Genomic DNA, 27,266 nt, shown 5'->3' on the forward strand with positions numbered 1-27,266 from the left:
TGTAATTACACTTTTCTCCCCCACTCTTAAAGTAAACCCAGAATTGTAATCAGATTTATTTGCACGTATTACAGAGCCCCCAGCATATCACTAGGAAGGTCTGTGTACCCCAGTTTGAAAAGTGTTGGTTTAATTTATGATTTTCTAAAAGCATTTGCCTAAATCAACAAAGAAGCCATGCAATAGAGACTATACCCCGTGTCCCTGGGTTTTGGAATTTTGACTGAGGGAACAGGGTTGGAGAGAGGCCATTCGTTCTATGATATAACTGATACAGCGACAAAGAGAAAACAGTTCAAGGTTTTATATGAAATTATTGGTGTTTGTTTTTTAAATAATCCTTGACAGTTGTCTTTTCTATAACATATTGGGAAAGAATCAGCTTATACTTAGATGAATGTTAAACGTTGTAGTTCACGCAATCATTTTCAATCATAATTAAATTGTTTGAAGAATAGTGACTTTTCAGGCCAAATTTTCCCGTTCCTATGTGAGGCTGTGGAGCTCTTGAGAAGTTCAAGATTAATGAGCTGAAGGAGAGAAATTGAAGGTCTAGGACAAAGAGCAGTGTAACGGAATCAACAACTGGGACGAGTTAAGAAGGGGAATGTCCCCAAACACACATTTACTGTTGAGAAGGGACCACTGTTGATTGTTTTGTTATGTTGTGTTTTTTTCTTAAGATAAATTGTTAGGAGACAAGTTTGATTGCAGATATAAGCACAGTTTGGAGATGAAAATAAGAAAATTGCAGTTAAAGGAGATTATTACAAAATGTTTTTATTTATTTATTTATTTCAAGAACACAAGAACATTAGCAGAGTGAAGAAAGAGCCAGGAGGAGCTAGAAGGATTTGCAGATTGTTGGAGAAAATTAGTGCCAGGGAATGATAAACCTGCATGGCTAGTACCCTTAGGGTCTACTTAAGGTAGTAAACCAGGTGTCCTTAAACTGCGGCCCGTGGGCCACACGAAGCGGTGTGAACTGTATTTGTTCCCGTTCTGTTTTTAACTTCAAAATAAGATATGTGCAGTGTGCATAGGAATTTGTTCATATTTTTTTTAAACTATAGTCCAGCCCTCCAACGGTCTAAGGGACAGTGAATTGGCCCCCTGTTTAAAAAGTTTGAGGGCGCCTGTAGTAAACCAACATTTTTATGGGTACCCAGCAGCATGGCCAGCAACAGTTTTGCAAAATCCAGATGGTTATATGACCTCAATTAAGATTGAGACAGCCATTATGGCAGATTATAGGCTAAGTAATATTGTCTATTCCACAGAGACAGGTTGATAAATAAGTATATTGATATATACAATGTGCTTGGCACATGCCTGGCATATAGTATGCAAATTCATGTCAAAATTTTAAAAGTATAGGACATAATAGAATCTAATGTCCTAACTGAGAATGGAATTGAGGTTTCAATCATTTTATCTGGGCTCATTGTCTAAAAAAAAAAAAAAAAAAGAAAGGTAAGAAGAGGCTGTTTCATGAAAAAAGCAGGAAGCATTGATGACCCAGAATAATTTTATTAATGTTACTGAAAAACAGGTTTAGGTAGAGTTATGAAGAAGAGGATGCCATGATGACATGAGATTTTCAACCTTCAAATTTCAGGGCAGATCAGGTATGAATGTAACTGTAGGAGTGGGTTATTAGGAAAGAGTGTTTGTGCAGGTGAGAATCAGAGAAGTCAATGTTTTAGCACAGGCTGTGCCACCTGGAAGTTGAGATGGCTCAGGATTTAGGAACTGGGGAAAAACTACAAGACTGACAAGAATAAAGATGTGTGGCCTTAGAGGATATAAAACTACTGACGGGGCAGTAAGAACAAAATTTTAAAAGAGGCTTTGAATAGCCAAATGACCATGACCCTACTATTATATATTTAAAATTGGAAGACTGTATACAAGAATGAATAGCCCCACTTAGGAGGAAACATCTCAAGCAAGCAACAGAAATTCAGATTTCAATTATGGATACAATTTTTAGAAAAAGCATTTAACATAAGCCTATTCTAGAATGCACAGTGGAAATGGTTAGGAGAAGCAAAGTGGCCCTGGGAAGGAGGAAGGTTGACACGGCAGGAGAAGACAGTCTGGAAGATACCAGGCAACCAGAGGGGTCTTCGCCTTGTGCAGTTCTTGTGAACCTTAGGGAATAAAGAGAGTAGACAACAGAGCTATATTCATGGAACTAAATTTCCTCCAGGTTTCTAAATCAACATCAGCACAAAGTTATTTGTTGCCTCGAGGACAGGAAAATTCCATGGTAAAATTAATGGGCAGAAAATCTTTACCTGTTTCTTCAATGCATGAGTAGGACTAGACTTGGAAATATTAATAAATGCAATTCCTCAGAAGTGCCCAATTCTTCTATATTTATATGTTAGAAACCATCCCGTTTTGGGAAGAAATCGCTTACCTCCAGATACACACTCTGGGGTGAAAGAGATGTCATCAAGGGCAATAAAGAGGTCCTCATTTCCACTTAAATCAGCTTCAAACGCCACCTTAAATGGACTGTTACTGGAGAGGGGCACATAGCCATACACCCATCCAGTTCTTTTATTTCCAATTACTGACCAAACCAGAATGTTTAGCCCTGATTCTTCAATGACATACACCTAAAAAAAAAAAAAGAAAATCACAAAAAATGACTCTCAACAATGGAATGAATGTTAGAGGTATATAGGCATCTATCTGATTGATTAATGAAAGAATTAAATCTCTGGCTATGAGTCAATGTACTGTGTACATTGACTATCATGTGTTCTATCTGTAAAAATTGGGGGTTATTAAGTGAGTCTCTGGGTACTACATTTTCTTTGGTTCACAGGACCTTTGGTTTCATTGTACTAATTTCTGCATAAAAAACTGGACATAACCATGAACTATAACCATCATAATCATTTACAAAACTGGAGGAGATATAAAACAAAAACTTTTCACTGCTAAAGAACTTTGTGTATGTTAAACTAAAGGTATAGGACTGCAGAAAAAGAGGACCCTTACAATAACTGGATATGAAGTTACACAAGTCATTTTGGAAACCAAAGTAAGGTGCAGAAAATATTTCATATTTGACAGGAAGAAAAATCTTCCTGAATTAACTAACATCGGTAGTCAGTACTTTTTATAGTGTAAGGTCTAACAGAGGCAACCAACAAGAAGTGAAACGGAACTAGAGTGAGCTGTGAAAACATGCCATGGTCTCCTATGTCCATTTAACAGTAAACATGACTCAAAGCAAAACATCGAATACCATTTCCTAGTGCTCTTTGAAAAGAATCGCTTTGCACTTTTATGTTGTAGAATGTCTTGTTTTTCCTCAATCTTGTGTATCTATCTCTGCTAAATTCAAATTCTTCTTCTATGGCTTCTCAACTTCCCTCAGCCTTTATCAAATTGAATCAAGTTAGGGCCTTGCTCTGGGTTAGGCTTTGGCTTAACCCAGATGTGGATGTTATGGCAAATTTTATCTTTCATCCAGACATTTCAAACTTTTTTTTTTTTTTTTTGTAGTTTTTGGCAGAGCTGGGTTTGAACCCGCCACCTCTGGCATATGGGGCCGGTGCCCTACTCCATTGAGCCACAGGCACCGCCCCAGACCATTCAAACTTTTTCTGTATCAGCAATAAGGCTGTGCCACTTTCTTATCATTCATGTGTTCACTGGAGTAGAACTTTTAATTTCCTTTAAGAAGTGTTCCTTTGCATTTGAAACGTGGCTAACTGCTTGCCACAAGAGGCCTCCCTTTCAGCCCATCTCAGTTTTCAAAGGCCTCTTCACAGAGGTTAATCATTTCCACCTTTTGATTTAAAGTGAGGGTTGTATGACTCTTCCTTTCACTGGAGCACTCTGAGGCAATTAGAGGATTAGTAATTGGCCTGATTTCAACATTTTTGTGTTTCACAGAATTGAGAAGTCCGAGGAGAAGGAAAGAGATGGGAAATGGCCGGTCAGTGGGACAATCAGGACACATACATATACGGCACTTATCCATTGAGTTCATCACCCTCTGTGACAGTTCATCACAGTTAATCCGCACCCCCCAGATGACAACAGTAACATCTAAGGTCCCTGGTCACAGATCACCACAACAAATATAACAATACTGAGAGTTTAAAATATTGCGAGAATTAACAAAATGTTACACAGAGAAATGAAATGAGCACATGACATTGGAAAAATTGAGCTGGCAGACTTACTTGATATAGAGTTACCACAAATCTTCAATTTGTAAACATACAAAAAAATCTGTAAAGTATGGTAAAGCAAAGCACAAAAAAGAGACACACCTGTACCTACCTGATAGGTCTGTCTTTAGCTTGAAAACGATGGATATAAATTTAGTACCATCACTAAGTATGCAAGGTCTGACAATTAAATACATGAACTCCTCCTAGAAAAAGTGCTACATACCTCACTACTGAATAGCAGTATGGTCACCAGATAGGGGACCCAGGTGAGGACTTCAAAGATGCCCATAATGATATTCAGCTATGATGTGTATGACATTTTTCCTAGCATGAGTCTGCAAACTTAATTGTCTGACCTCTTATGAAGACAGCTCTAATGGTCATTCCAGAAAAAGAGTTCCATAATTTCTTCAAAGGATAGACTAGGCACCATGCCCTGGCATATAGCTTCCTAAGGGGAGTACCTCAAAGGTAACCATATCGGTATTTAACAGTGAGGTATGTGGTACTTTTTCTAGGACAAGTTCATGAACTTAATTGTCTGACCTCCATTATTTACTTTTTATGATTATCTACACAATTGCTATTGCATATCATGCATCACCTATTCTGAAAAAGGGGTGAATGTAGAAGGATGAGCCATGTTAATGAAAGCATTTACTAGATGATTTCCTTGCAAGTAAATGTCACTCTTTTGTGGGAGTTAAACAAAAAATTTCAGTCAAAGTTTCAGGTTTTTCAGAATATTTTCAAAATTAAATATTATGAAGGTCCTTGCATTAATGTGGGGAATATTTTTTTAAATAAAAGTATTGTTAAGGTCCTTGTGTTAATATGGGGAATAAGAAAGCTTTAGAAATTTGCTGTGTTTCCAATTCTTAGTGACTTGCAAAGCTGGGTGTGGAAGCCAGTTGGGCAATCTTTCTCACTTCTCACTTGGTTTGTAATAAACATCACTGAATGTATCAGAGGGGGAAGAACTGAGAAAAATCATGGCTATGCATGTGAAAATTGACATGGCTCATTTATATTGAGCACTCTACAATATGAATCTCACATTATTTGAGAGACACTGACTATTTAAGAGTAATGAAAGTTAAAGCACCAACAAGACGCCTCTTCACAGTAAATGACCTCCACAACATTCAATGTTAGCCTCATACTTGTATGTTTTTCTCCCAACTAAAAATATCACTGCACAAATCACCTTCAAAATACCTTCCCTCAAAGTGAAAGAAAATGCAAACTGAATGTGAAACTTAGTAAACGTAGAGTATAAATGTCTTAACACAATAACTAAGAAAATGCCAGGAAGGCTACGTTAACCAGTGTGATGAAAATATGTCAAATGGTCTATAATACCAGTGTATGGTGCCCCATGATTGCATTAATGTACACAGCTATGATTTTATAATGAATAAATCAAAAAAGAAAAAAATGGAATTGTGGGTTGATTTACTTCTCTTTCAGCACATTCTATAAAAGTTATAAATATCTGGAAAGCTCGTTTCTGGTTTTGAGGACCAACTGAAAACACATGCTCACCTATACACCCCAAGAATGTTCCCACTGCCAAGACAGGGCAAAATATGCAGACATCAATCCACAGAAGCTCTGGAAAACCAGGAGCATAAGAGCTATTCAGCATACAAAATAGTAAGGATTTTCCTAAGTTTTAAAGCAACGGAAACTGATGAAAATCCATCAACAGAACTGAGACACTGGCAAACACCTATAGGTAAAAGAAAAGACCAAGAGAAAAGGTGAACTCTGGAATCACGCAGAGATGGGGCCAGACAGAAGAGATTGTTGAGATGTCATCAGCTGGTAAGGAGTCGAAATACACCAGGAAGTCAGGGCATCCATGCTCAGAGCACACAGGGTGGATAAACACTGCTGACCTCCTGCGACCAAGGAGCTCCCATGTGCCTGTGTTGGGACCAGAGACGTGAGGCAATGTCCCTCGTGACCGCCATGATGCGCATGTATCTCCCTCGATAAATAAACAAGTTATGGTACATAATGTTAATTTAAAAAAACCCATAACGTAATGTTTATAATATTTAGAAAAGGAGAACTTTACTTCTTGCGAAGGGGTCTTAATCTACAGCGGGCATTCTGACACAATGGGAAACACTACTCCAGGCACAGGCCAGGGACACTATGTTTTCAGGGAGTGACACAAAGGAACCGGATTTTATAGTGAGCAGAGTGGCTAGATAGACATGTTTACAGGAGGAGTCATGAATATTTATGAGGAAACATACATGTGTAATTGTGCTTTATATTTCCCATCCCATCATGGCTGGGAACTCAGTTCTATGGCTTTTTTCCTGGGGTCCCGTTGCCTGAGAGAGGTCTGTTTAGTTAGTGGGGATTGAAGGAATTAGGATTATATTTTTAGTTAAACATAAACCCACTAGAAAATACAGATAATCCTTATTGCCATAGTGATGCAAAACCAGAGATTCTGAATCAGAACACATATTCACCAGTAAGGGAATATAGTATTTTACTTGGTCTGAGAAAATAAAAGACATATAGCAACATTATTCAATCTAGACTCACCCACACACATATGAATAGAATACCAATAGTAAGTAATCTGACAGAGGATGAAAAAAAGAATAGAAAACTTACTAAAGGCAGAATACAAATGTCTACATATAATAACTAAGAAAATGCCATGAAGGCTACGTTGAACAGTTCGATGAGAATATTTCAGATTGTATATGAAACCAGCACATTGTACCCCTTGATTGCACTAATGTACACAGCTATGATTTAACGATAAAAAAAAATAATGAAAAAAAAGAAAAAAGAATAGAGATACTAATGAAACAGAATACTGAATACCACAGGGAAGGCTGAGAATAAAACCAATGGGAAAATAAAGAAAGAAATATAATTAACTCCCATGAGAGATTTGGGTGTCAGTAATATCTAATAGGCAAATAATAAAGGGAAGCATTCAGAGTTCTTGGAAATTAACAATATAATTATTAAAATAAAACCCCCGAGGTAAACTGAAAAGCAGACTTGACACAGATTATATTCTGAAAAGTGAACTGGAAAACTGAATTAAATGATTCATAAGACCACTGTGCCAGAGGACCAAGAGATGAAAACTCTGTGGATAAAGTCCGCAGACCTGTATTATACTTTTTCTAGAAGGAGGTAATTGAATACATGATGTATGAGACTCATTCTGAGATAAAAAAGTATAATGAGAGTCCATCAAACTTCCAGGGAAATTTATGAACTCCAGGGATTTTACATATGTTCAGAGACAAAAGTAGAACGCATAAAAGTCCTAGAGGAAAAATGATCAAACAGACATCAGTCTTCTACAAAGTAGGCAGATATTGTATGAGAATACAATGCCTTCAATTACTTAAGGAAAAATAATTTTGAACCTAGAAATCTATATCCAACCATCTTTCTAATTTGAACATACACTTTTTTCTTCAACCAACCAAGAACTCTAAAAGGTACACATATATGCTCTTATCTGAAATTCACATGAACAAAACATATTGATATGGGCTAAATGTCTTCTCCTAAAGTTCATTTATTAAAGCCCTACCTGGGGTGTTGTCCAACCTGTGGCCCATGGGCTGCATGCAGATTTTGTGAGGGCAAGAGGGACTTTACCTAACAAATGCAATCAGTGTAACCTGGCTTATTGTACCCTCAATGAATCCCCAACAATAAAAAAAAAAAGAAAAAGGTAATTTGGATACAGAAACATTAGAACTGTACTCACACAGCAGAAATGTAAGGAAGTGTGAGGACATAGTTAGAAGACAGCCATTGACCAGTCAAGGAAAGAAACTTCAGGAGAGACCAAATCTGCTGACACTTTGATCTTAAACCTCCAGCTTCCACAACTATGGTGTCTTGTGAAGCAAATGAAAATAGCTAGCAAACCAAAGGAATTCTATATAGCAGATTACATAGCAGTTAATAAAGAGTTGTGTGCAAAGATACTGTAAAACGCGTAGTTTTACTTGATGTTATAACTGTGAAGTCTCAGGCATTTTTATAAGGATGATTGCCAAGAAAGTGGATGAATTATTTACACTCTAGTTCCAGCCAATTTTTTTTTTTTTTTCACAAGCAAAAGCTTTTTATTCAGAGCTTCTGGCCCCAGGGGAGGCCACCAGCATCACTTGAATAGAGACTCACGGATAGGTGGAGCATAGTTCCAGCCAATTTTAATAAGTCATGGTGCTCTTTGGGAAGATTGTGATGTCAAATAAATCTTGCCAAAGGTCTCTTTTATTTGGATGATGGGTAGCTTAAAAAATATGTAATTAATTTTCAATAATAATGGATAAATCTTTTAAATAGATTTAATAAAAAATATGTGCTTAACAAAAAGTGACACAATTAAAACATACATTTTCAACCATGAACGAACAAAGGAAATCAAATAAACCCATCTAAAGACATGGTAAAGGGTGGAAAAAACAATTAGCAAACACAAAATATAGGTCTATATTTTGATGAACCAGTAATCACAACATATATAAAATGATTACATTGATTTATAAAAAAACAAAAGCTCGAGTTGTATAAAAATATAATTTAGTCATATTTACTGTTTATGATAGATAGGACTAAAGGCAAGTATCATGAAATAATCAAAAATAAAGGAATAGGGAAGATAGGAAGCAAATGACAAAAAAAAAAAAAGACAGCGGGCCATTCATATTATTAACAAACAAAACAGAATTTCCAGGGAAAGTATACAGAGGACTATGTAACATGCCACACCTTCTGGGGGCAAGACATGATTGCAAGAGGGACTTTACCTAACAAATGCAATCAGTGTAACCTGGCTTATTGTACCCTCAATGAATCCCCAACAATAAAAAAAAAAAAAAAAAAGAATTGTTATTTCCTGAGAAGACACAACTGCTTTGAGTTTTAAAGCATCCAAGGACATAGCTTCAACATGAAAGAGCTGAAACTGATAAAAAAAGACAATTAGAGATTTTTATAATTATAGTGGCGGATTTAAAAATACCTTTTTCCTAAATTGACAAATTAAGATGTTAACAGTGAGAAGGATAGAGAGAATTTTGGTTTATCTTTGTGTTTTTATCATCTCCCTACGCATCTATATCTCTCTTTACCCAAGTGAGAAGCTCTCATTCTTTTGTACATTTAAGGAAAATTTATACCTGTGCATAAGAATTTAACATATGATAACAGAGACATGTTGGAGGAATCCAATCAATGATGATGGGACAAGTGGCTTACTATTTGCAAAAAGGATCACGAGGTTCTAATGTCTTACCATTCACACATACCAAAAAAAAACTCTGAGTAGATTAAATTTAGAAATCAGAATTATATAATAACTAGAATAGGAATATTTTGTTATTTTATGATAGAAAAGGATTTCCTAAACAAGTCTTTATAAAGCCAGAATCCATAGGAAAATAAAGATGATGGATTTCATGAAATAAAAATGTAAAAGAAAAGTTCCATTAGCTTTGAATATGTTAAATGGTCTTTCACAGGAAGTCATATTTGGCTTGGGACCTACACATCTAAGCAAAGCTGATTTTGGCTTTTTCTCAAGGTGACTTTGCACCTAGTCCATTTGTAGTCAGGTGTAAGAAATACCTTCTTCTGCAGATTCCCATGTCTCTGTCTTAAAACTGTGACTTGATTTTAATTTTCAGCAGCATAACTCTTCAACCTGAGCTCATTTTTCTTTTTCTGCCTTTATTATGTTGGGAAGCGAATACGTATTTTGAAGGTCAAATTAGATTAGCTCTTTCTCTTGAGTGGCGCCATTTGCATTTCATGAGGTGCCTTCCTGTCGTCCTGTCTAATTTATAATTTAATAGCACACTTACCCCACTGTTTTTACCATCCTAAGATTTATTTCTTTTTTATTTTCTCCAATGAAAGATACACCACACATTTCAGCAAGGTTTGCTCTATCTCAGCTGTCAACATACCTCTGGGCTATCAAGATCTACACACCCGCCTTTACTAGAGGGTTAATGAAGCCTGTGATTCTAACCATGTGATCGTAGATGCTTGTGTGCTTGACGCACTTGGAAGTGTGCCCTGTTGCAAAATCCTAAGCATCTCTGGCACACCAGAAAAAAACCTCATCTTTCTCTTCTATTTAATGAAACATGTCAGATTCAAACATAAGACATTGATATTATATAGGGAGAATCTTAAATCTATTCTTCTTAAAAGGGAACAAATCAGTAAAAATTACCCTGTTTTATTTTAACTACTGATACAGCATATTGCATGTGTCATATCATATATATATAATATGACACAATATATCAGTGCAGTGACACATTAAAAACCACCACCTAGCATGTTCATTTCCATATTTCTGCTGAAAATAGTAAGAAATACTTACAGTTAGAGTACTATCTAGGTTTTTGCAAGTCTATTTAGAAGAAGGCAGCAATTTGCTATGTTCAAAAACCTCCTGCATCTGTCTCCATATCCTATATGTGTGGCACTGGATTAGTGTTTCTGCTCTTAAACACTATTTAGAACATTATTCCCCAAAGCTGTCCTTGATAAGCAGTATAACATCACTTATGAAAACAATGACCATGAAATTCAGCACAAACAGGAACGAAAGAGAACCATTTAGTCTAGAAAATCGGTTAAAATACGTCCTTAAATAATAAAATTATAGACAGACCCCTGATCAAGTTTTTCAACAAATTTCCTTCTGACATAAAGATGCATCTTTACAGTGTCAATAATAAAGGAAAGGAATGCAGAAGAGAATCTGATGTGTACATCGCCCTGAACAAATGATACACAAAGTAGGACTATTTAATTTTTGAATATGCTTTTTTTTTGTAAATACAAGAATATATTCAACTTGAATATTGTTTCCTTTGGAAACTTACATTTTTTTCCCATTTCTCTTTGCACTCAACATATGCCTAGAAAAATTTCTGTGGCACTCATAGAAATTATGAAATGGGCCAGGTCCTTGTCTACGTGATAAAATCTAGGAACAGCTGGAGCCTTTTGAGCAACTCATTAACATGGGCTATCATTTTGTAAATTATTACTTCACTGCAATAAATGATAACCTAATGCCTGATTACATGAATATAAATCTAAAAAGCATTTCCTCTATTACTAGGAAATTCCTTATGTCCCATATTTCATTGGTTCATTATTCAATTATTCATATTACTATATTATCATCTTATTATTTATGGGTGGTGTGAATAGTTGCTCAGTGGTGTTATCAAAAGCTCTTTCTATTTCAAAATGCCTTCCCATCATAGGTACCATGTGTCTTTGTACCATAGGCTACATTCTTTTTCTTCTCTGTCAAACTTATTCTGAAGTTATGGGTTTGAGAGCATTATAAAAACTAGAATTTGTTCTTGCACGAGCTTAAAGAGAGGGACCCTGGAAACATCCTGACAATTTTAATGGGATAACTGTTCATCCAATGACAAGCTTTTGGGGATATACAACCTTTTTTCTTACTTGTCATACACTGGAAGATGAGCTGTCTTGGGCCACCCATTAAATACACAAACGCTAACAAAAGCTGATGACCAAAACAAAGGTCTGTACATAATTTTCATGATACCTGACACCACAGACAAGCAAAATAGTCCTCATATAATCCCCATGTGGTCCACAAGCCACAGGTTGGACACCCTTACTAGATAATTCCAAAATCGAACAGAGGGAACCTCAATCAGTTTGACAAAGAGGTGGCTCTAATTGGTGGCTCTAATCCTTGAACTCCTTTAAAAGTAGTGGAATAAAAGGATTGAATGGTTTATCTCATAGGCAAAGATCAGTAAAACAAATACCTATAGCCTCCCACATCACATCGTACATATTTTCTATTTGGGGGCACATCTGACTATTTAAACAAGCATTGTATGTCACTTTTTAGTGTTTGGTAAAATTTATAATTCAGAACAAATTTAAACTGAAAACTAATATGCAGAATACAAAATATGCAAAGCACCTATTAAAGAACTAGACTTTAACAATTAGTTGTAGAAAATGAAAGATGATTCTGAAAAAGGAAAATATAAACATTAAAGATACCATAAAAATAGCCATCTAGTTCTGACAGGCAGAAAAGCAAAGTAATTAAAAACAGACTAGCACACTATGACTTTGGATAAGTTCCTGACACTTCTCTATTTCATTTTTCTCTTCTGTTAAGTCGCAGATAATGTTAGAACTTACACCACGGAAGGTGTCAGGGTTATATCAATTAGACTACTACAAAGAGCTTCAAATAGGCTGTGGCATGTGGTAACCATCTAACGTTATTCTCAAGTTTTTCCTCGGTTTTTACTAACTTTCTAAATTGCATTAAAACAAAACAAAACAAAACCCATTAGCATGAGGCTATAAGAATAATGTTTTTCTAAACTAGGACATTTATATGCTGGATATCTCAGCCCATAGTTTCACTAGAAATCATGTCCATCTAAGAGCTTGTCAACTCTAAGACAGGGACAATTTCTATACAGCAGGCTCTTCTGAGATGTGAACAACAGACATCTAGAATTCTTTTTAGAAAGTAATTCATTTTTTCCCCTTGGCAGTTAGAAAATCACATAAATTACAAAAAAGTTATGGAAAGTATAATTTGTTAAAGTTTCCTATTCACTTTCATTTTTTTTTTCTTTCAATGAGAATCCAGAGTAATAGAAAGAGAATTTCTCTTGGCCTGCATCAAAATCCACTCTTTTTGTAGACATTAACTCATTCACCTGAGATAGCATTAAATAGTGAAACAAGCTAGAAGGTAGGAAGCTGAATTACTGTAACTAAATAAACTCATGGGAAATTAATTTGGTTTCACCTAGGCGCTTTTGGCAATGTGGATCCAAAAGTAACAACCACCATTTTAAAGAGTTCTTTTACTTTCACATATAGGTAGGCAGTTGAAAAACAGAAAGAAATTGACCTTTGTAAGTTCTTCATTTGGGCTGAACTAGAAAGTACAGTAATTATTAAGTAAGTAGAAGTTAACCTGGTTCTGTAATTTCCTGAGCCTTTGAATCAAAGGATACTAATGGCTGTATGAACATTTTATTAGGATGATTATCATTCATCTACTATCAAAAGCTAGTGAAGCCTTCCTAATTCCTACAAAACATTTTCTTTCTTTATGTTGGCCACTACTTTGAAAACTGGGATAAATCAAAATAGCTTGGATCTTTAATCCTAAAAGATAATAGAAAAATAATAAATTTCAACTTGATCTCATCAACTGCACAAATCATCTTTGTGTTAGCTTTATGTTATGTACTCCATTAAAATTCTGCCTTTGAGTTTACCCTTACATTCCACTTTACATCCAGTCACATCTCCTCTGCCCTGAACTTTTGTAATTTATAAATAGGAAACTTTCAGAAATTATACTTTTGAAATTGCCTTCCAACTTCTAAAAACCCTTAAAAATGAAATATTGTAACTTGCCTCCTTGTGCAATTAACTGAATATTTACTGTCTCCCAAAGTTTATATGCTGAAATCCTAGCCCCTGATGTAACAGCATTAGGAAGTGGGGCGTGTGGGAGGTGATTAGGTGATGAGGGTGGAAATCTCACTAATAGGATTTCTGCCCTTATAAAGAGACTGAAGGCAAATAAATAGCAGAAATGACAAAAAAGAAGTGAGCAAACAAATCAGGCAACTATGAAGGCTTCAATCTGTGCTACAGTTCTATAGAACAAATAAGTTTCCTGTGACAAATAATCACTCATCATTTGCTGAGAGTATTTCATAGGTGTGATAACAAAACCCCTCTGGGAAAGATGATGTTTGAGTAAGTCTTGAAAATGAAGAAGGAGCCGGTATTGTGAATATCTAGAGAAATAGGACGGGGCAGTGGGAGGTGGAAGGGAAAGGAGACAGAGAGAGGAGAGAGAGCTTTTTCTTCTACCATATGAGGGGCCAGTGAGAAGGTGCCATCTCTGACCCAGAAAACAATGCTCACCAGACACCAAACCTGCCAGCACCTTGATCTTGGACTTCCCATCCTCCAGAACCGTAAGAAATGAATTGCTGGTGTTTGTAAGTCACGCGGTCTATGATATTTTGTTACAGTCAGCCTAACGGGGGTAAGATACCCTGTTTCTTTATCACTCTGGCCTCCTCCTACTCACTAGCTTTTATCCTTTTTCCATGCAGCAGCCAGACAGACCTTTCAGTTTTTTAAATCAGATTATATTAATCCCAAAGTTAATACTCTTCAATATCTTCCCATGATCTTTAGAATAAAATCTAATCTCCTTACTTCCCCCACAAGACCCTGTGTGACTTGGCCTTTTCCTACCTGTCTGATGTAATTTCTCCTTCTTGCTTATGTTTTTCCAGCTATGTGGGTTTTCAGATACTTTCTTACCATCCTGATTTTTCATTATCCTCTCACCTCTAACCATTCTGTCTCCAGATATTTACAAGGCTGGCTCCTTGTTTCTCAAGACTAAAGTCAAGCATCAGTTTCCTCGGGCTTCCTTACCATTCACTATAAAATACTCTCGGCAGGTGATATTTGCTTACCATAGGAAACTTTTTTTATTTGCTCTAAAATCACAAATATAAGGTCTCACAATTATCTGTTTTGTTTGCTTACTTATTTTGTTTCCAAAAGAGGGTCTTGCTTTGGTGTCTGGGCTGGAATACAGTGGTGTAAACATAGCTCACCTCTAGGTGTGAGCCACTGCACTCAGCCATATTTCCTCATTTTCTGTCTTTCCCTGGTAGAAGAGTAAATTTTGAATAAGTTAAAAAGGAAAAAGTAAGCTGACTGGCTCCCACTCATTTTTTTGTATTATTTTATAAGTTATTATCATCAAAAGATTTGTCTTTTTTTTGGAATGGACACTGTATCAGACAGGGTCAAGTTTAGTGTGGCCGTACTACCCTAACAGATTTCAAGTAAGGGAATTTAATACAGGAGGCTGGTTACAAAGTTGATAGAAGAAATGTGACACAAGCAAGGAAATTATGACGTAACGTATAGGTCAGCAGTGTGCAAAATGCTTACATCCCAAAAACTAGAGGGACAAGGGAAGATGGCCACCAAAGTCAAATTGCTGGCAGACAAGGGAATGTGGCAGGAATACTTGGAAGGAGCTGGAACTAAGGAGGCAGGGTCTTGCTGGAGGATGCTGAGTGACAAATGAGATACAGTTAAAGACTCAGTCCAAAATAGAAAGACAGAGAGAGAGAGAGAGAGAGAGGCGGCTTGTCTCTTTTCCTCTTCTCGCGTCTTTTGCCAATGCCATCCTTTGTCCAAGTCTATCTGGGAAAGCAGTGAGCAAAGGACCCTGGGTTACAGAGCAGGGCCTGGGAAGGTAAGGGATCTGGAACATTGAATGAGATTTTGTGAAACTTGTCTGACAAGGAGACATGCTATCACAATCTACAACTGGAAATCTGCTCTAAAGCAGAATGCCTTGCTATTTTTATTGCCTCACAGATTGTAAAAAGTCACCTTAGGTATTTTCTTCTCCGTGTCATTTCTAAAGGATTTATGTGATCAGTGAAGGATATCATCTCAGGTTGGCACAACTGTAATCTAGCATATGCTCTAGAACCACATTTGCTATTATATTAACCCAAGAGGGCATTTGTTTATTATACATCTTAGGGTTATAGCTGTCAACCTTTTCAAATATGAGGACCCTTTAGAAGTATATATTGTTAAGGTAAAATATCTTTAATGTAGAAAAATAATAAAATATATAACACTGCAAAATAATGAAAAGAAAAATCTTGTCACATAACCAACTATAAAGGTTCCAACCTTTGTAGGGCGTATCCCTCCATCTCTTCCTTTGCTCTGTCATAGTTATGCACATATTTATATAGCTACATACACATATATACGCATAAAATTAGATATTTATAAAAATTGCATTAAAATAAAATAAAAAAAAATACATAATCCTTACTCATCTACTTTGGCCCTTAAAAAATTATAAACATTTCTCTTTATTACAAATTATTCATTCACAGAATTGTTCCTTAATGTTTTTGTATGAATCAACATACTATATTTTACCAATTCTGACTATTTAATTTGGGTGGTTTCCAATATTCACTGTTACAAACAACACTGAGATAAAAACCCTTATAAATTAAATATTGTACATGTCTATCTTTATGTCCTTATCATAATTTTCCACATGTTAAAAATTTTAGTAATGTAAAGATTAAAGGCTTTTAATAGCCAAAATGCTCTCCTGATAATGCAACTAGCAATGTATCTCCGTTTATCCACCCACACCATCAGTGAATATGATCATTTATTTCATTCTTTTAAGATGTCTTTTTAACATAAAAAATAGAAGGTTCTTTCCCACCGCAACTCCATATAATATTAATTGGAATTCTGGCACCAGTTACTTGCAGAAACAGACGCACAAACACAGATTCTTAGGCCCCTTATCAGAATGGCCCATCTGCCAAACTTGTCCATGCAATTCTTACAGATGCAACAGGTCGGTTGAAAATATAATAAAATGCAGCACCATAATACTCAAATTAGACATTATAAGAAAGCACAAAATTGCGTAAGAAAGAACAGCATGTTGATGGAAAGCCACAGTCTAAAGAGTAGGGAATGTGGGTTTCCACTTCTCTGATTTCTCAATTATTTTCAGAACTTTCTCAGTAATTTCAGAATTACTGCATGTGCATGGAGATTTTCAGTCTGGGAATAGCTTAAGACTTTCCAGGGCAACAGTTGAGAAAAATGAGACCTGCCCCAGCTGCTGTGATCCATCAGTGATATGAAGTCGCATCATGAAAACAGTTTTTCTTGAGTCCCTGTGATGGGAAGGGCATCTTCAATAGCAAATAACAAAAAGATAATTTTACTGGCTCAGGCAGAGTAGAATCCAGAGTTCAAACAGAGCAGGCACCTTCCTGTTTCTTCCTCTCTCTTTAGCTCTGCATCCCTCTGTGTGCTAACTTCTTTTTCCAACACTCTCTCCCCCTATGTTGGAAAAGATGGCCTCAGATAGACCCAAGCCTAGCAACACCCTTACAGAAGAGGGAAAAATCTTCTCAAACTCTGCATTGAATACTAGCGAAGACTATGATTGGCCCTGAGTGGGTCACCTAGGGAAGTCACCGTGAGGGTCAACCCTGCCAACACTGTCTGGAATCCGGAAGGGGGATTCCCTACAGAACACCCCAGATATAAGACCATCAGTCTCCTGCTGTTACTCTTTCCAGTAGACCTCTCTGAAGACTACCATGATGTAAAAACATTTATTTTTACACTGAACTACTGCCTTCTAGCTAAGAAAACCAGTAGGTGCCAAAAGCAAAGTATCAGATATAGACCTGAGGCCAACACTTTATTGCAGAGGCTGTTTACAGATACATGGCTAAAAACAGAGGGTCATTTAACTGGGTAACCAGCAAAGGATGTGTGGGTGCTCTGCTGGAAGGGAGGAAGCAACATTTTATGAGAAAGTGACTGAAATTTGCTTGCATTCTATTTCTGATTAACATGAGGTACAAATGATTAGGTTACATTGTTTTAGTTTCTAAGGTAAAGTTCCAGTTGTAGACCTTCATACAGCGGGTGTGCTGTGTACCCTCACATTGGGCACCTTAGGTTAGAGTTTATCAACCCCCCTGCCTCCTGCTCTCTCCCCTTTCTCTCCTTCTTCCTCCCCCTCACTTGAATATACTTGTGTTTTTCTATTGTGTGGGCATGTCGTTTTTCTACTGGTTTCATAATGGGTATATTGGGTGCTTGCTTTTCCATTCTTGTGATGCTTTACTAAGAAGAATATGCTTCAACTCCATCTAGGTAAATGCAAAAGAAGTCAAGTCTCCATCTTTTTTCCTGGCTGAATAGTATTTCATGCTAGACATATACCACAGTTTGTTAATCCATTCATGAGTTGATGGGCACTTGGGTTGCTTCCGTATCTTGACAATTGTGAATAGAACCACAGTAAATATTCTAGTGCAAATGGATTTGTGATAAAATGAGTTTTTTTTTCTTTGGGGTAGAGTGGGCAAGAGACTTGCTTGCATTCCATTGGAAGGTCTGGTGGCCTTATTATTGGTGTTTACTTTCATGTGTAACAAATAACCATAGACAGTATCCTCTTCCATCGTAGCAATCTATGTTTAACAATGTCTGGTATATGATGCTGACATAGATTGCTTTTTACGCTCAATGATTATAAATCACTCTGGATAGAATTTAGCATGACCAATAGGCTGGCGTACTGAATATTCATATATTGAAATAGAAAGTATGAAAAAATTTCCAAAATATTTACATGTTCTGTATTTACTCATCTGTTTCTAAATTGTTAAAAATGTTGTCATTGCTGGCTTCCATGTGGGAAAACAGACGCTCACGTGGTCTCAATGCCCAGTTCCTACTTTGCATGTTTATATTTTCATTTGATAAGAGCCCCCATTTCTGTCAATGGCCAGAACTGAAAGGGCCTTTTTTATTTCTCTCCTTTTCTCATGTCTTTCCTCATGCTTTGTTAGACCAGAGAGAACCCGAGAAACAGCACCAGGTAAAACAGATATTAAATTTCTGAAATCAGATTTTTGGCTCATTGTGTAATCTTGGAAAAATTACAAAGCCTCTTTGAATGTGTTTCTTTACCGAAAAGTTGGGAAAAATACACCTACCTCATCAGATGAATATAAGAATTAAAACTTATAACATATAATATTTATAACATATGACCTGAAAGATAGGAAGCACTGAATAATAGCTATTATTGTTTACAAAGGACGTGTAAGATAAAAATGAAAGTCCCAGTAGTATTTCTTCAAATGAGATGGGAAAATTGCAAGGCAATAATGCTAGATGTTTTGTGCTGATATGTAATCATTTAATTAGAAACCAATATCCGAAAATTGTTCCACAATGATTGAAAAACTCACTGACCATTCATACAGTGAGAATCACAAATGCAGAAACTTTAAAGGCATCTGTGTTTGATGCAGATTCCTGCCTTAAACTTGGTAAAAAATGCAGCCAGGTGTTGTTTTAACTGCAAGCTGATATGTACCAGAAATCTTACATTTGACTTCCCTTTACTTTGTTTTGGGTAGGAAATTCTCATCATCCTTATCCCTCACATCAGGTTTCTTTATTGTCCTCAGCTAAGTCATTATTGGAAGATACAGGTGGAATCTGCCTAAACTCTCTTCTCTCCACATTATATTTTAAACAGCATCTGCCATAATTGAGTTCAGGTGGCAGCCATCAAAAAGCTAAATCTTGAACGAGATGAAGATGAATGACAGCACAGCTTGCCAAAGTCCCATTGCCCCCGAAAGAAATGAGAAATTAATCATATCAGCACTGGTAGCGTGACTAGCCACAAACAAACAAAAACAAAAGAAAGGAAAAGAATGTTTGAACATACGGCATACACATTTCAGTGAGCACAAATCTCTGCCCCCTTCTGTACCTTTAATAACCCCATACTCCTGGGATCGACCATGTAGAACCAGAACCGAACCGTACACAATCCGAGGCTGGCTGGGAAGTATTTGGAGGTGGTGATTCCGGCGGCACGACCATCTTTGAGCCCAGATGAGTTGACATACAGGAAGTGCTTGCCGCTACCTGGAAATAAATGATACAAATTTTTTTCAGTGCAATGAAAATATTGTATAGCATGGTGCAAATGCATTTCAAGCATGCACAACTAGTATTTTCTCCCTAAAAACACACATGCACACAGAACTCATATTCTTTTAGTGAGTCACATAACAGTAATACTTAATTCTTTGGGACCAAAAGAAAAAGAATGTCACTGTAACCATGTTGTTCACAAAATTCACTTCAGCTCATAACTTGTGCCGAAAGCAATCAAATATTTGTGTTGACCATGAATTTGTATTCCTTTCCTCTAATTTACTTCTAAGTTGTAATTAGAATTCTTGGATGCTGGACCGTGGTGGGCACTGGGGACTGAGTGATGTGGACCTTATCTTCATTTGTTCCGGTTCCCGCCTGACCACAGTGGTGATGAATAGCTATGACTGCAAAGTAAAATACGATTCTGAGAATCAGATAACTTCTATTCTACTCACCTGCATTAGTATGTGAAAATATCTGTATTTAAATGCAAATGGATTTTTTCTGTTGTCACTGTTAAAAATTAATCATAGTTACTATTCATTTTTGAGGCATTTATTAGAGTAGAATATTTTTAAATATATATATATTTTTTCTTAAGCCAAATATTCATTTGCAACTCCACTTTGAAGCTATGAAAATGTTTTTTAGTTAAAAGGTTCTTTTTTTTTCCAGTGCCATTTTAGAATTGCCACTCAGATGTTTTTCAATCATTCATTGTGAGTTAATAATAGTGCAACATGCAAATTGCATATCCCCTTAATAATCAGCACCTATACTAGTTACCTTTATTCCCTCACCATTTACTTCTTCAGTGCCAGGATCACTCACACAAGACTCTCCTGAACACAGCTGAAGATGGAAGTGGCCACAGCATATCACCCCGGACAGTTAGAGGATTATGTTACATCACCCAATGGCCTCTTGGCCTTCTCCTGTTCTTTATGGCAGTTATTTTAACAAACGGATTTTGTGGTAAATAAAACAACCTGTTTAGTCCTCAGAGAACCCACATAGAGATGAGATGCTAAGGGGCTATTTGATCTTGCATCTATTTTTCATTAACAGACTGTGTTTTAGAGTAATTTTAGGCTTAAAGAATGTTGGGAGGAAAGTACAAAGAATTCCACATACCTTAACCTGTTCACCCCCCCAAACTTGCCCATGATTAACCTCTTTCATTCGTGTGGTACATTTGTTACAATAAATGAATCAATATTGCTGCATTATATATATATTTTTTTTTTGTACAGACAGAGTCTCACTTTACCACCTTCAGTAGAGTGCCATGATGTCACAGGACTCACAGCAACCTCTAGCTCTTGGGCTTCAGCGATTCTCCTGCCTCAGCCTCCTGAGCAGCTGGGACTACAGGCGCCCACCACAATGCCCGGCTATCTTTTGGTTGCAGTTCAGCCGGGGCTGGGTTTGAACCCACCGCCCTTGGTATATGGGGCCGGCATCCTACTCACTGAGCCAATTATATTAACTAAATATTGTATTGGGTATTCTTGGCTTTTTACCTTTCCATACAAACTTTAGAATCACTTTGTTAATATTTACAAAATAACTTGCTGGGATTGGAATTGCACTAGACTCTTCAAGACCCACTGGAGATGAAGTTGGGAAGAAATGACATCTTTGATGTCTTGAATCTTCCCATCCATGTACATAGAATACCTTTTCATCTTTTTGATGGATCTTCTTTGATTGCTTGCATCAAAGTTTCATTGTTCTTCTCATATAGATCTTGTACTTATTTAATTAGGTTTATATCTAAGTATTGTTCTCTTTTTTAGCTGTTCTTGTTTTCTTCACTTATTGTATTAGTTGAAATGTGCAGGACACTGCTGAATAGATGTGTTAAGAGTGAGCATCTCTGCCTGTTCCTGAGTTTCCCAGGAAAGCTTCTAGTCTGTCTCCATTAAGAATGATCTTAGCTGTAGGTTTTCTGTAGATGTTCTTTATCAAGTTGAAGGTGTCCTCAATTCTTAGTGTACAGAGGGATTTTGTTTCAACTGAGTGTTGGATTTTGACAAATGCTTTCTCTGCATCTATTGATACAGTCGTGTAATTTTCCTTCTTTCACCTCTTGGCATGACAGACTACATTGCTATTTGAATATTGAACCAGCCTGCTGGATCTGTCCATTAAGGGTAGGTGGGTTTGAGTCTGCAGCTGCAATAGTGGATTAGTCTATTTCAGCTTGGGATTCTCTCAGCTTTTGCTTCATGTGTTGTGATGTTAGACACTTATTCATTAAGAGTCGTTTTGTCTTCTTAGAGTAATAATTTCTTTATCGTTAAGTCCCTCTTTATTCCTGTATGTTTTCTTTGATGCAAAGATTTCTTTGTCTGAATTCTCATGTTCTCTTGATTAATGTTAGCATGGTATATCTTTCTCTATCCCTTCATTTTTAAACCACATGTATGTTTACATTAAAGGTAATTTCTTTTACTGAATATGTAGTTGAGTCTTTTTAAAACCTATTCTGATTTTCTGTAGCTTTTAATTGGTTAATTAAGACTATTAGTGCTTAAGTGATTATTGATATGATTGAATTAATATCTCCCATATTTGTTACTGTTTTCTACTCATTACTTCGTTTTTCTTTTTCTTCTATGCTTCTTTCTGTCTTCTCTGTCTTTGTTTCCATTTTTATTCTCAGTTAGCATATCAAAGTATTTTTTTCTTTTTGTCTATTGGTTGACCTTGAATTTATAATACACATTACAACCACTAATCCAAATTCTCTTTCAAATATCATTATACAACTTTGTGAGTATTTAAAGTACTGTATAACAGATCGTTCCCATTTCATCCCTCCATCTCTTATAATATAGCTGGGATTCCTATGTCCCTAGGAATAAGTTAAGTTCTGGTAAAATAGTTTCTTTTGAGGGCAAGCCTTGTTAAGAAGAACATAATACTCTAGTAATATTTCTAAATGGCTATTTTCTCTCTTCCCTTGCTGAAAGCTGAGGAGATGTTTCTTTTCTTTTTTGTGTGATAGAGTCTCACTTTGTTGCCCTCGGTAGAGTGCCATGGCATCATAGCTCACAGCCATAAACTCTTGGGCTTAAGGGATTCTCTTGCCTCAGCCTCTCAAGGAGCTGGGACTACAGGTGCCCGCCAAAACGTCCGTCTATTTTTGGTTGTAGTTGTCATCATTGCTGTTTGGCCGGCCCGGGCTGGGTTTGAACCCACCAGCTCTGGTGTATGTGGCTGGTGCCCTACACACTGGGCTACGGGCACGAAGCCTGAGAGGATGTTTCTTTGTTCTCTGCTGTGAGACTCAAGTGGAGCTTCTGAAGATAAATTTCACAAAAATACCTGGGTCCCCTTTATGACTGAGTTTTCTTTACACAGTTATCAGTCAAACTTATCCACATTCAGCCTGTAGCAATTTGCCCTTTACAGATTACTATTTTCTACGCTGGTACTTGTTTCTGACAAGGTTTCAGTGTATGGGCTATTGCTCAAGTAAGCTGTGCTTTTCTGTGTCTGTCTCTTTTATTGGGGGGTTAGGAGTTTGCCCTATGACCTCAATTCTTTAATAGATCCAAGAATAGTTGTTGAGTTTCAATTCGTTCATTCTTTCCAAGCTCCTTACATGTTAGATTAGGAACCGGAAATACATCTACTAAAAAAAATCCCCTTACTCAAAATGCCTTTCTTCACTTAGAACCTTTTGAGAGGTTCGGGGGTGGGGGGACCAAAACAACCAAGACAAAAAAAGACAAATAACCAAGACATGGTTCTGAGAATTACTGCAACAAAATGTTCCTCCTACAAAAGAGAAGTGGAAACAACTTGAGAAGTTTTCCTGCAGCATCTGTAAGCTGCTTTCTATTCTCATTGTCCTTTGACAGACATTGTATATACTACCAAATGCCAAGTTAGGAAAACTGAACACACTATTTTTAATTTGGCCACAAAAAAAAAGTTTTCTAAGTTTCACGTTTCATTCCAAGAAATATCACTTGTTTGCTTTCTTATATGGAAAATAACATGTGTGGCATGCACAGCCAAGATATACCTAGACTCCATCTGTCAAATCTTCTAAGAACTGTGGCTTATTCATTAAAAATGCATATTCTTTAAATCCAAGCTATCTTTAAATAAGAACATCTGGGTTTCCCCTCATCCTGTTGCCTTTTACACACTTGTGCATTTCCAATGCATTTAGACTGCACTTTATCAGATTAACTTTAAAACATTACCCTGAGTAAGAAAACTATGATATAAACCATGAGTTATAGGTTTTCTGTAGATGTTCTTTATCAAGTGGAAGGCTTAACTCAGCAGTTCTCAACCTGTGGGTCGCGACCCCTTTCTAACAATGAAAGTACATCGTGGCATTAGGAAGATTGAGAATCACTGGCTTAACTGAAGTATGGAATTGTTCATCCCATATTGGATATGAAGAAATAGCCTTGAACTAGACTCAGACAACTAGTTCATTAACTAGTATGTTTGTATAAAACCTTTATATTTTATAGCTCAGGTTTTAAATGATGTCACATACATAATGAGAACTAATGTACTTCAGTCTCAGAAACAGATCCTATTGAACTCAGACTTTAAATATTTCTTTGTTCCATACTGTGGTACTAACCTGATGTTGCAAGTCAAATATTTAGAGCAGTAGGAATTGTAGAAACTGGGTTCACTGATACAGATTTAATCAATTATCAAAGTTAGGATAGAATTCTAATTTAAAATCTTATATTTCCGTAAATTTGCTCCTCTAACTACATAAATATGTTAGAACTTTAATCCAGATGTTTCCCTTGAATAATTTTAATCTAATATTTAATTTTAAAGGCTAGTTGCAGGTTTGCACAGCAACTTGAATTAAGTTTAATCAAGTGCCCTGTCTGTTGTCATGCCCTACAGGATCCAAAGTAACTCAAGTCACTTTGAGCCTCAGTAATTTTTTCCTGATACCTCAGCATCCTTAGAGTCTCGGCAATGTTTTCATGATTCCTCAGGCTAGAAACACTATCTCAATTTTCTTTATGAAGTACATGTGTTTAAGTCAAACCACTTAATATTTGTTAACATTCTAACAACATTGCAGACATTTGAAAAACTAATACACACAAATAGAGACAATAACATTTTTATTTTTTAATTTGTAGATGCTCATAATTATTTCCTAATAACATGTGGGTCTGTTGGACATTACACACATTCTCAAATCCTGGTCAGACTGAAGTTAGCTCCTTCTTTTTCCTAGTCTGTATTTATTTTTCCCAGTATTTACTTTCATAACAGCGCTTATGAAAGCCAGCTTAGTAAAGATAGGGCATCATTGGAAGGGATGCTATACAATACAATGTTTGCATTTAAGGCCAATAACATGAAACACAATGGAAAAGACAATTCAGTAGCAACAATAATGTACCATTTCACTGCAGGGTATCTATTTAGGTGCTAGACAAACAATGTCATGTAAAACTCAACATCAAACCTTGCATTTCTAATGAGTAGTTATAGGACTTTGGGCTGAGTTTTCAAAATATACCTCATGACCATCACTCCTAATCATCAGAGAAATGCAAATCAAAACTACTCTGAGATATCACCTAACTCCAGTAAGATTAGCCCACATGACAAAGTTCCAAAGTTGCAGATGCTGGAGTGGATGTGGAGAGAGAGTAACACTTTTACGCTGTTGGTGGGACTGCAAACTAATACGGCTTCTTTGGAAAGAAGTATGGAGAATCCTCAAAGAACACAAATTTGACCTCCCATTTGATCCTGCAATCCCATTAGTAGGCATCTACCCAGAAAATAAAAATCACTTTATCATAAAGACATTTGTACTAGATTGTTTACTGCAGCTCATTTTACAATCGCCAAGATGTGCGAAAAATGTAAATGCCCATCAATCCGGAATGCATCTACAAACTGTGGCATATGTATTTCACAGAATACTCTTCAGCCATAAAAAGAAATGGAGACTTTAATTTTTTTGTATTAACCTGGATGGAGTCGAAACATTCTTCTTAGTAAAGTATCACAAGAATATAAAAGCAAGTATCCAATGTGCTCAATACTAATATGAAGCCAGTAGATGAACTAATACTTGACCACACAAGAGAAAAACCCAATTCAATTCAAGGTGAGGGAAGGGAAAGGAGGAAGGAGGGTTGGAGTGTTCCCACTTAGTGGGCACGATGTAAGGGTATATCGCACACCTCTTGGGTAGGACAGAACTACAAGAGGGATTCTACTTAACGAATGCAAACATTGTAACCTAGCTGATTGTACCTCACATTAATCTGAAACAAAAACAAACAAACAAACACACGAAATCAAAGTATACCCCGCCTAGCATCTTCTAATTTACACATTCAGTTTGGGTCTTACAAAGCCCTGAACTTTAACACAAAAGTCAGAAAGGGAATTCCTGGCTGAGGTATGAACATGTGTCAATGTGAAAGTGTATTCATTTTAAAGTTTAAGAATGCAAAAGTTTGCCTGGACATTTAGAAGATACCATTGCAAATTCGGTCTATGGTGTTTTCTTTTCTTTTCTTTTCTTTCTTCCTTTTTTTTAAGGCAAGGATGGAACAGAGTTTATTGATGGGCTTATGGAGTAAGGAAGTTTACATAGCACAATACATTTGCCATAGACAATGAACAGGCCTCCATGGCCAGGGAAAGCAGGCAATTAGACAAAGAGGCTATGGTGACTTTTAAGTCTGAAACTGCAGCATATCTAAATTTGACTTTGTAAGGGGAACAGACTTGTTCTGAAGTCCTATGTTTATTTTGAGAATCATGAAGGTGAAAAGTTGCTTAGCTTCTTAAAATTAAAATAGAAATACATGAGTTACTCAGAAACTACGTACTACTTTATCTCAAAGTTATAACACCTTATATTAAATTATATTTTCCAAAATAGATTCATTCTTTATCTAGCAAGTTCAGACTAGACCCACTTTCAAATACTTATAAACTTTTAGTAGCTTCATTGAAAGCTACCTATTTATATCTAGCAAAATCCTTGGGGAAGGTCAATCAAAGTAGCCTTCCACAAAATGTTCATCATTTGTTAAAGCAGATAATAAAAGTCAAAAGTCTCAGCTGCCACAACATATTTAGAATTTAATGGTAAATCATTAAATCTCTTCACTTTATTTATTTACATGTGACTCTGTGAAATGATCAACAACATCCACAGGACAGATATTTATAGCAGAATTTTTTGTTTGATTTTGGACTGTTTTATAGCTCACTAGTTTCCATTTCAAAAGCTACTTAATTCTCATATATCAGAATAGAATTACTCAATTAGCTTTGTAAAATGTATCATGCATTAGTTAAATACTACCAAATGGACCCTGGAACATGGCATTCATTAAAATATATCTGCATTTTACCTCCCCATACTCTCTGACCCCAAAT

General features: G+C 36.4%; 1 protein-coding gene across 1 annotated transcript in view; it reads right to left on the minus strand.

Moving 5' to 3' along the window:
* Positions 1-27,266, minus strand: part of MALRD1 (MAM and LDL receptor class A domain containing 1) — a 513,794-nt gene that overhangs the window by 114,121 nt on the left and 372,407 nt on the right. Inside the window, exons 32-33 of the mRNA XM_053573250.1 lie at positions 19,675-19,832; positions 2,426-2,627 (exon numbers count right to left, since the gene is read on the minus strand). Coding sequence (XP_053429225.1) covers positions 2,426-2,627; positions 19,675-19,832 — 360 coding nt within the window. The remainder of the gene's footprint in view (positions 1-2,425; positions 2,628-19,674; positions 19,833-27,266) is intronic.

The sequence above is a fragment of the Nycticebus coucang genome, chromosome 20 (assembly GCF_027406575.1).
Source record: "Nycticebus coucang isolate mNycCou1 chromosome 20, mNycCou1.pri, whole genome shotgun sequence".
NCBI lineage: Eukaryota > Metazoa > Chordata > Mammalia > Primates > Lorisidae > Nycticebus > Nycticebus coucang.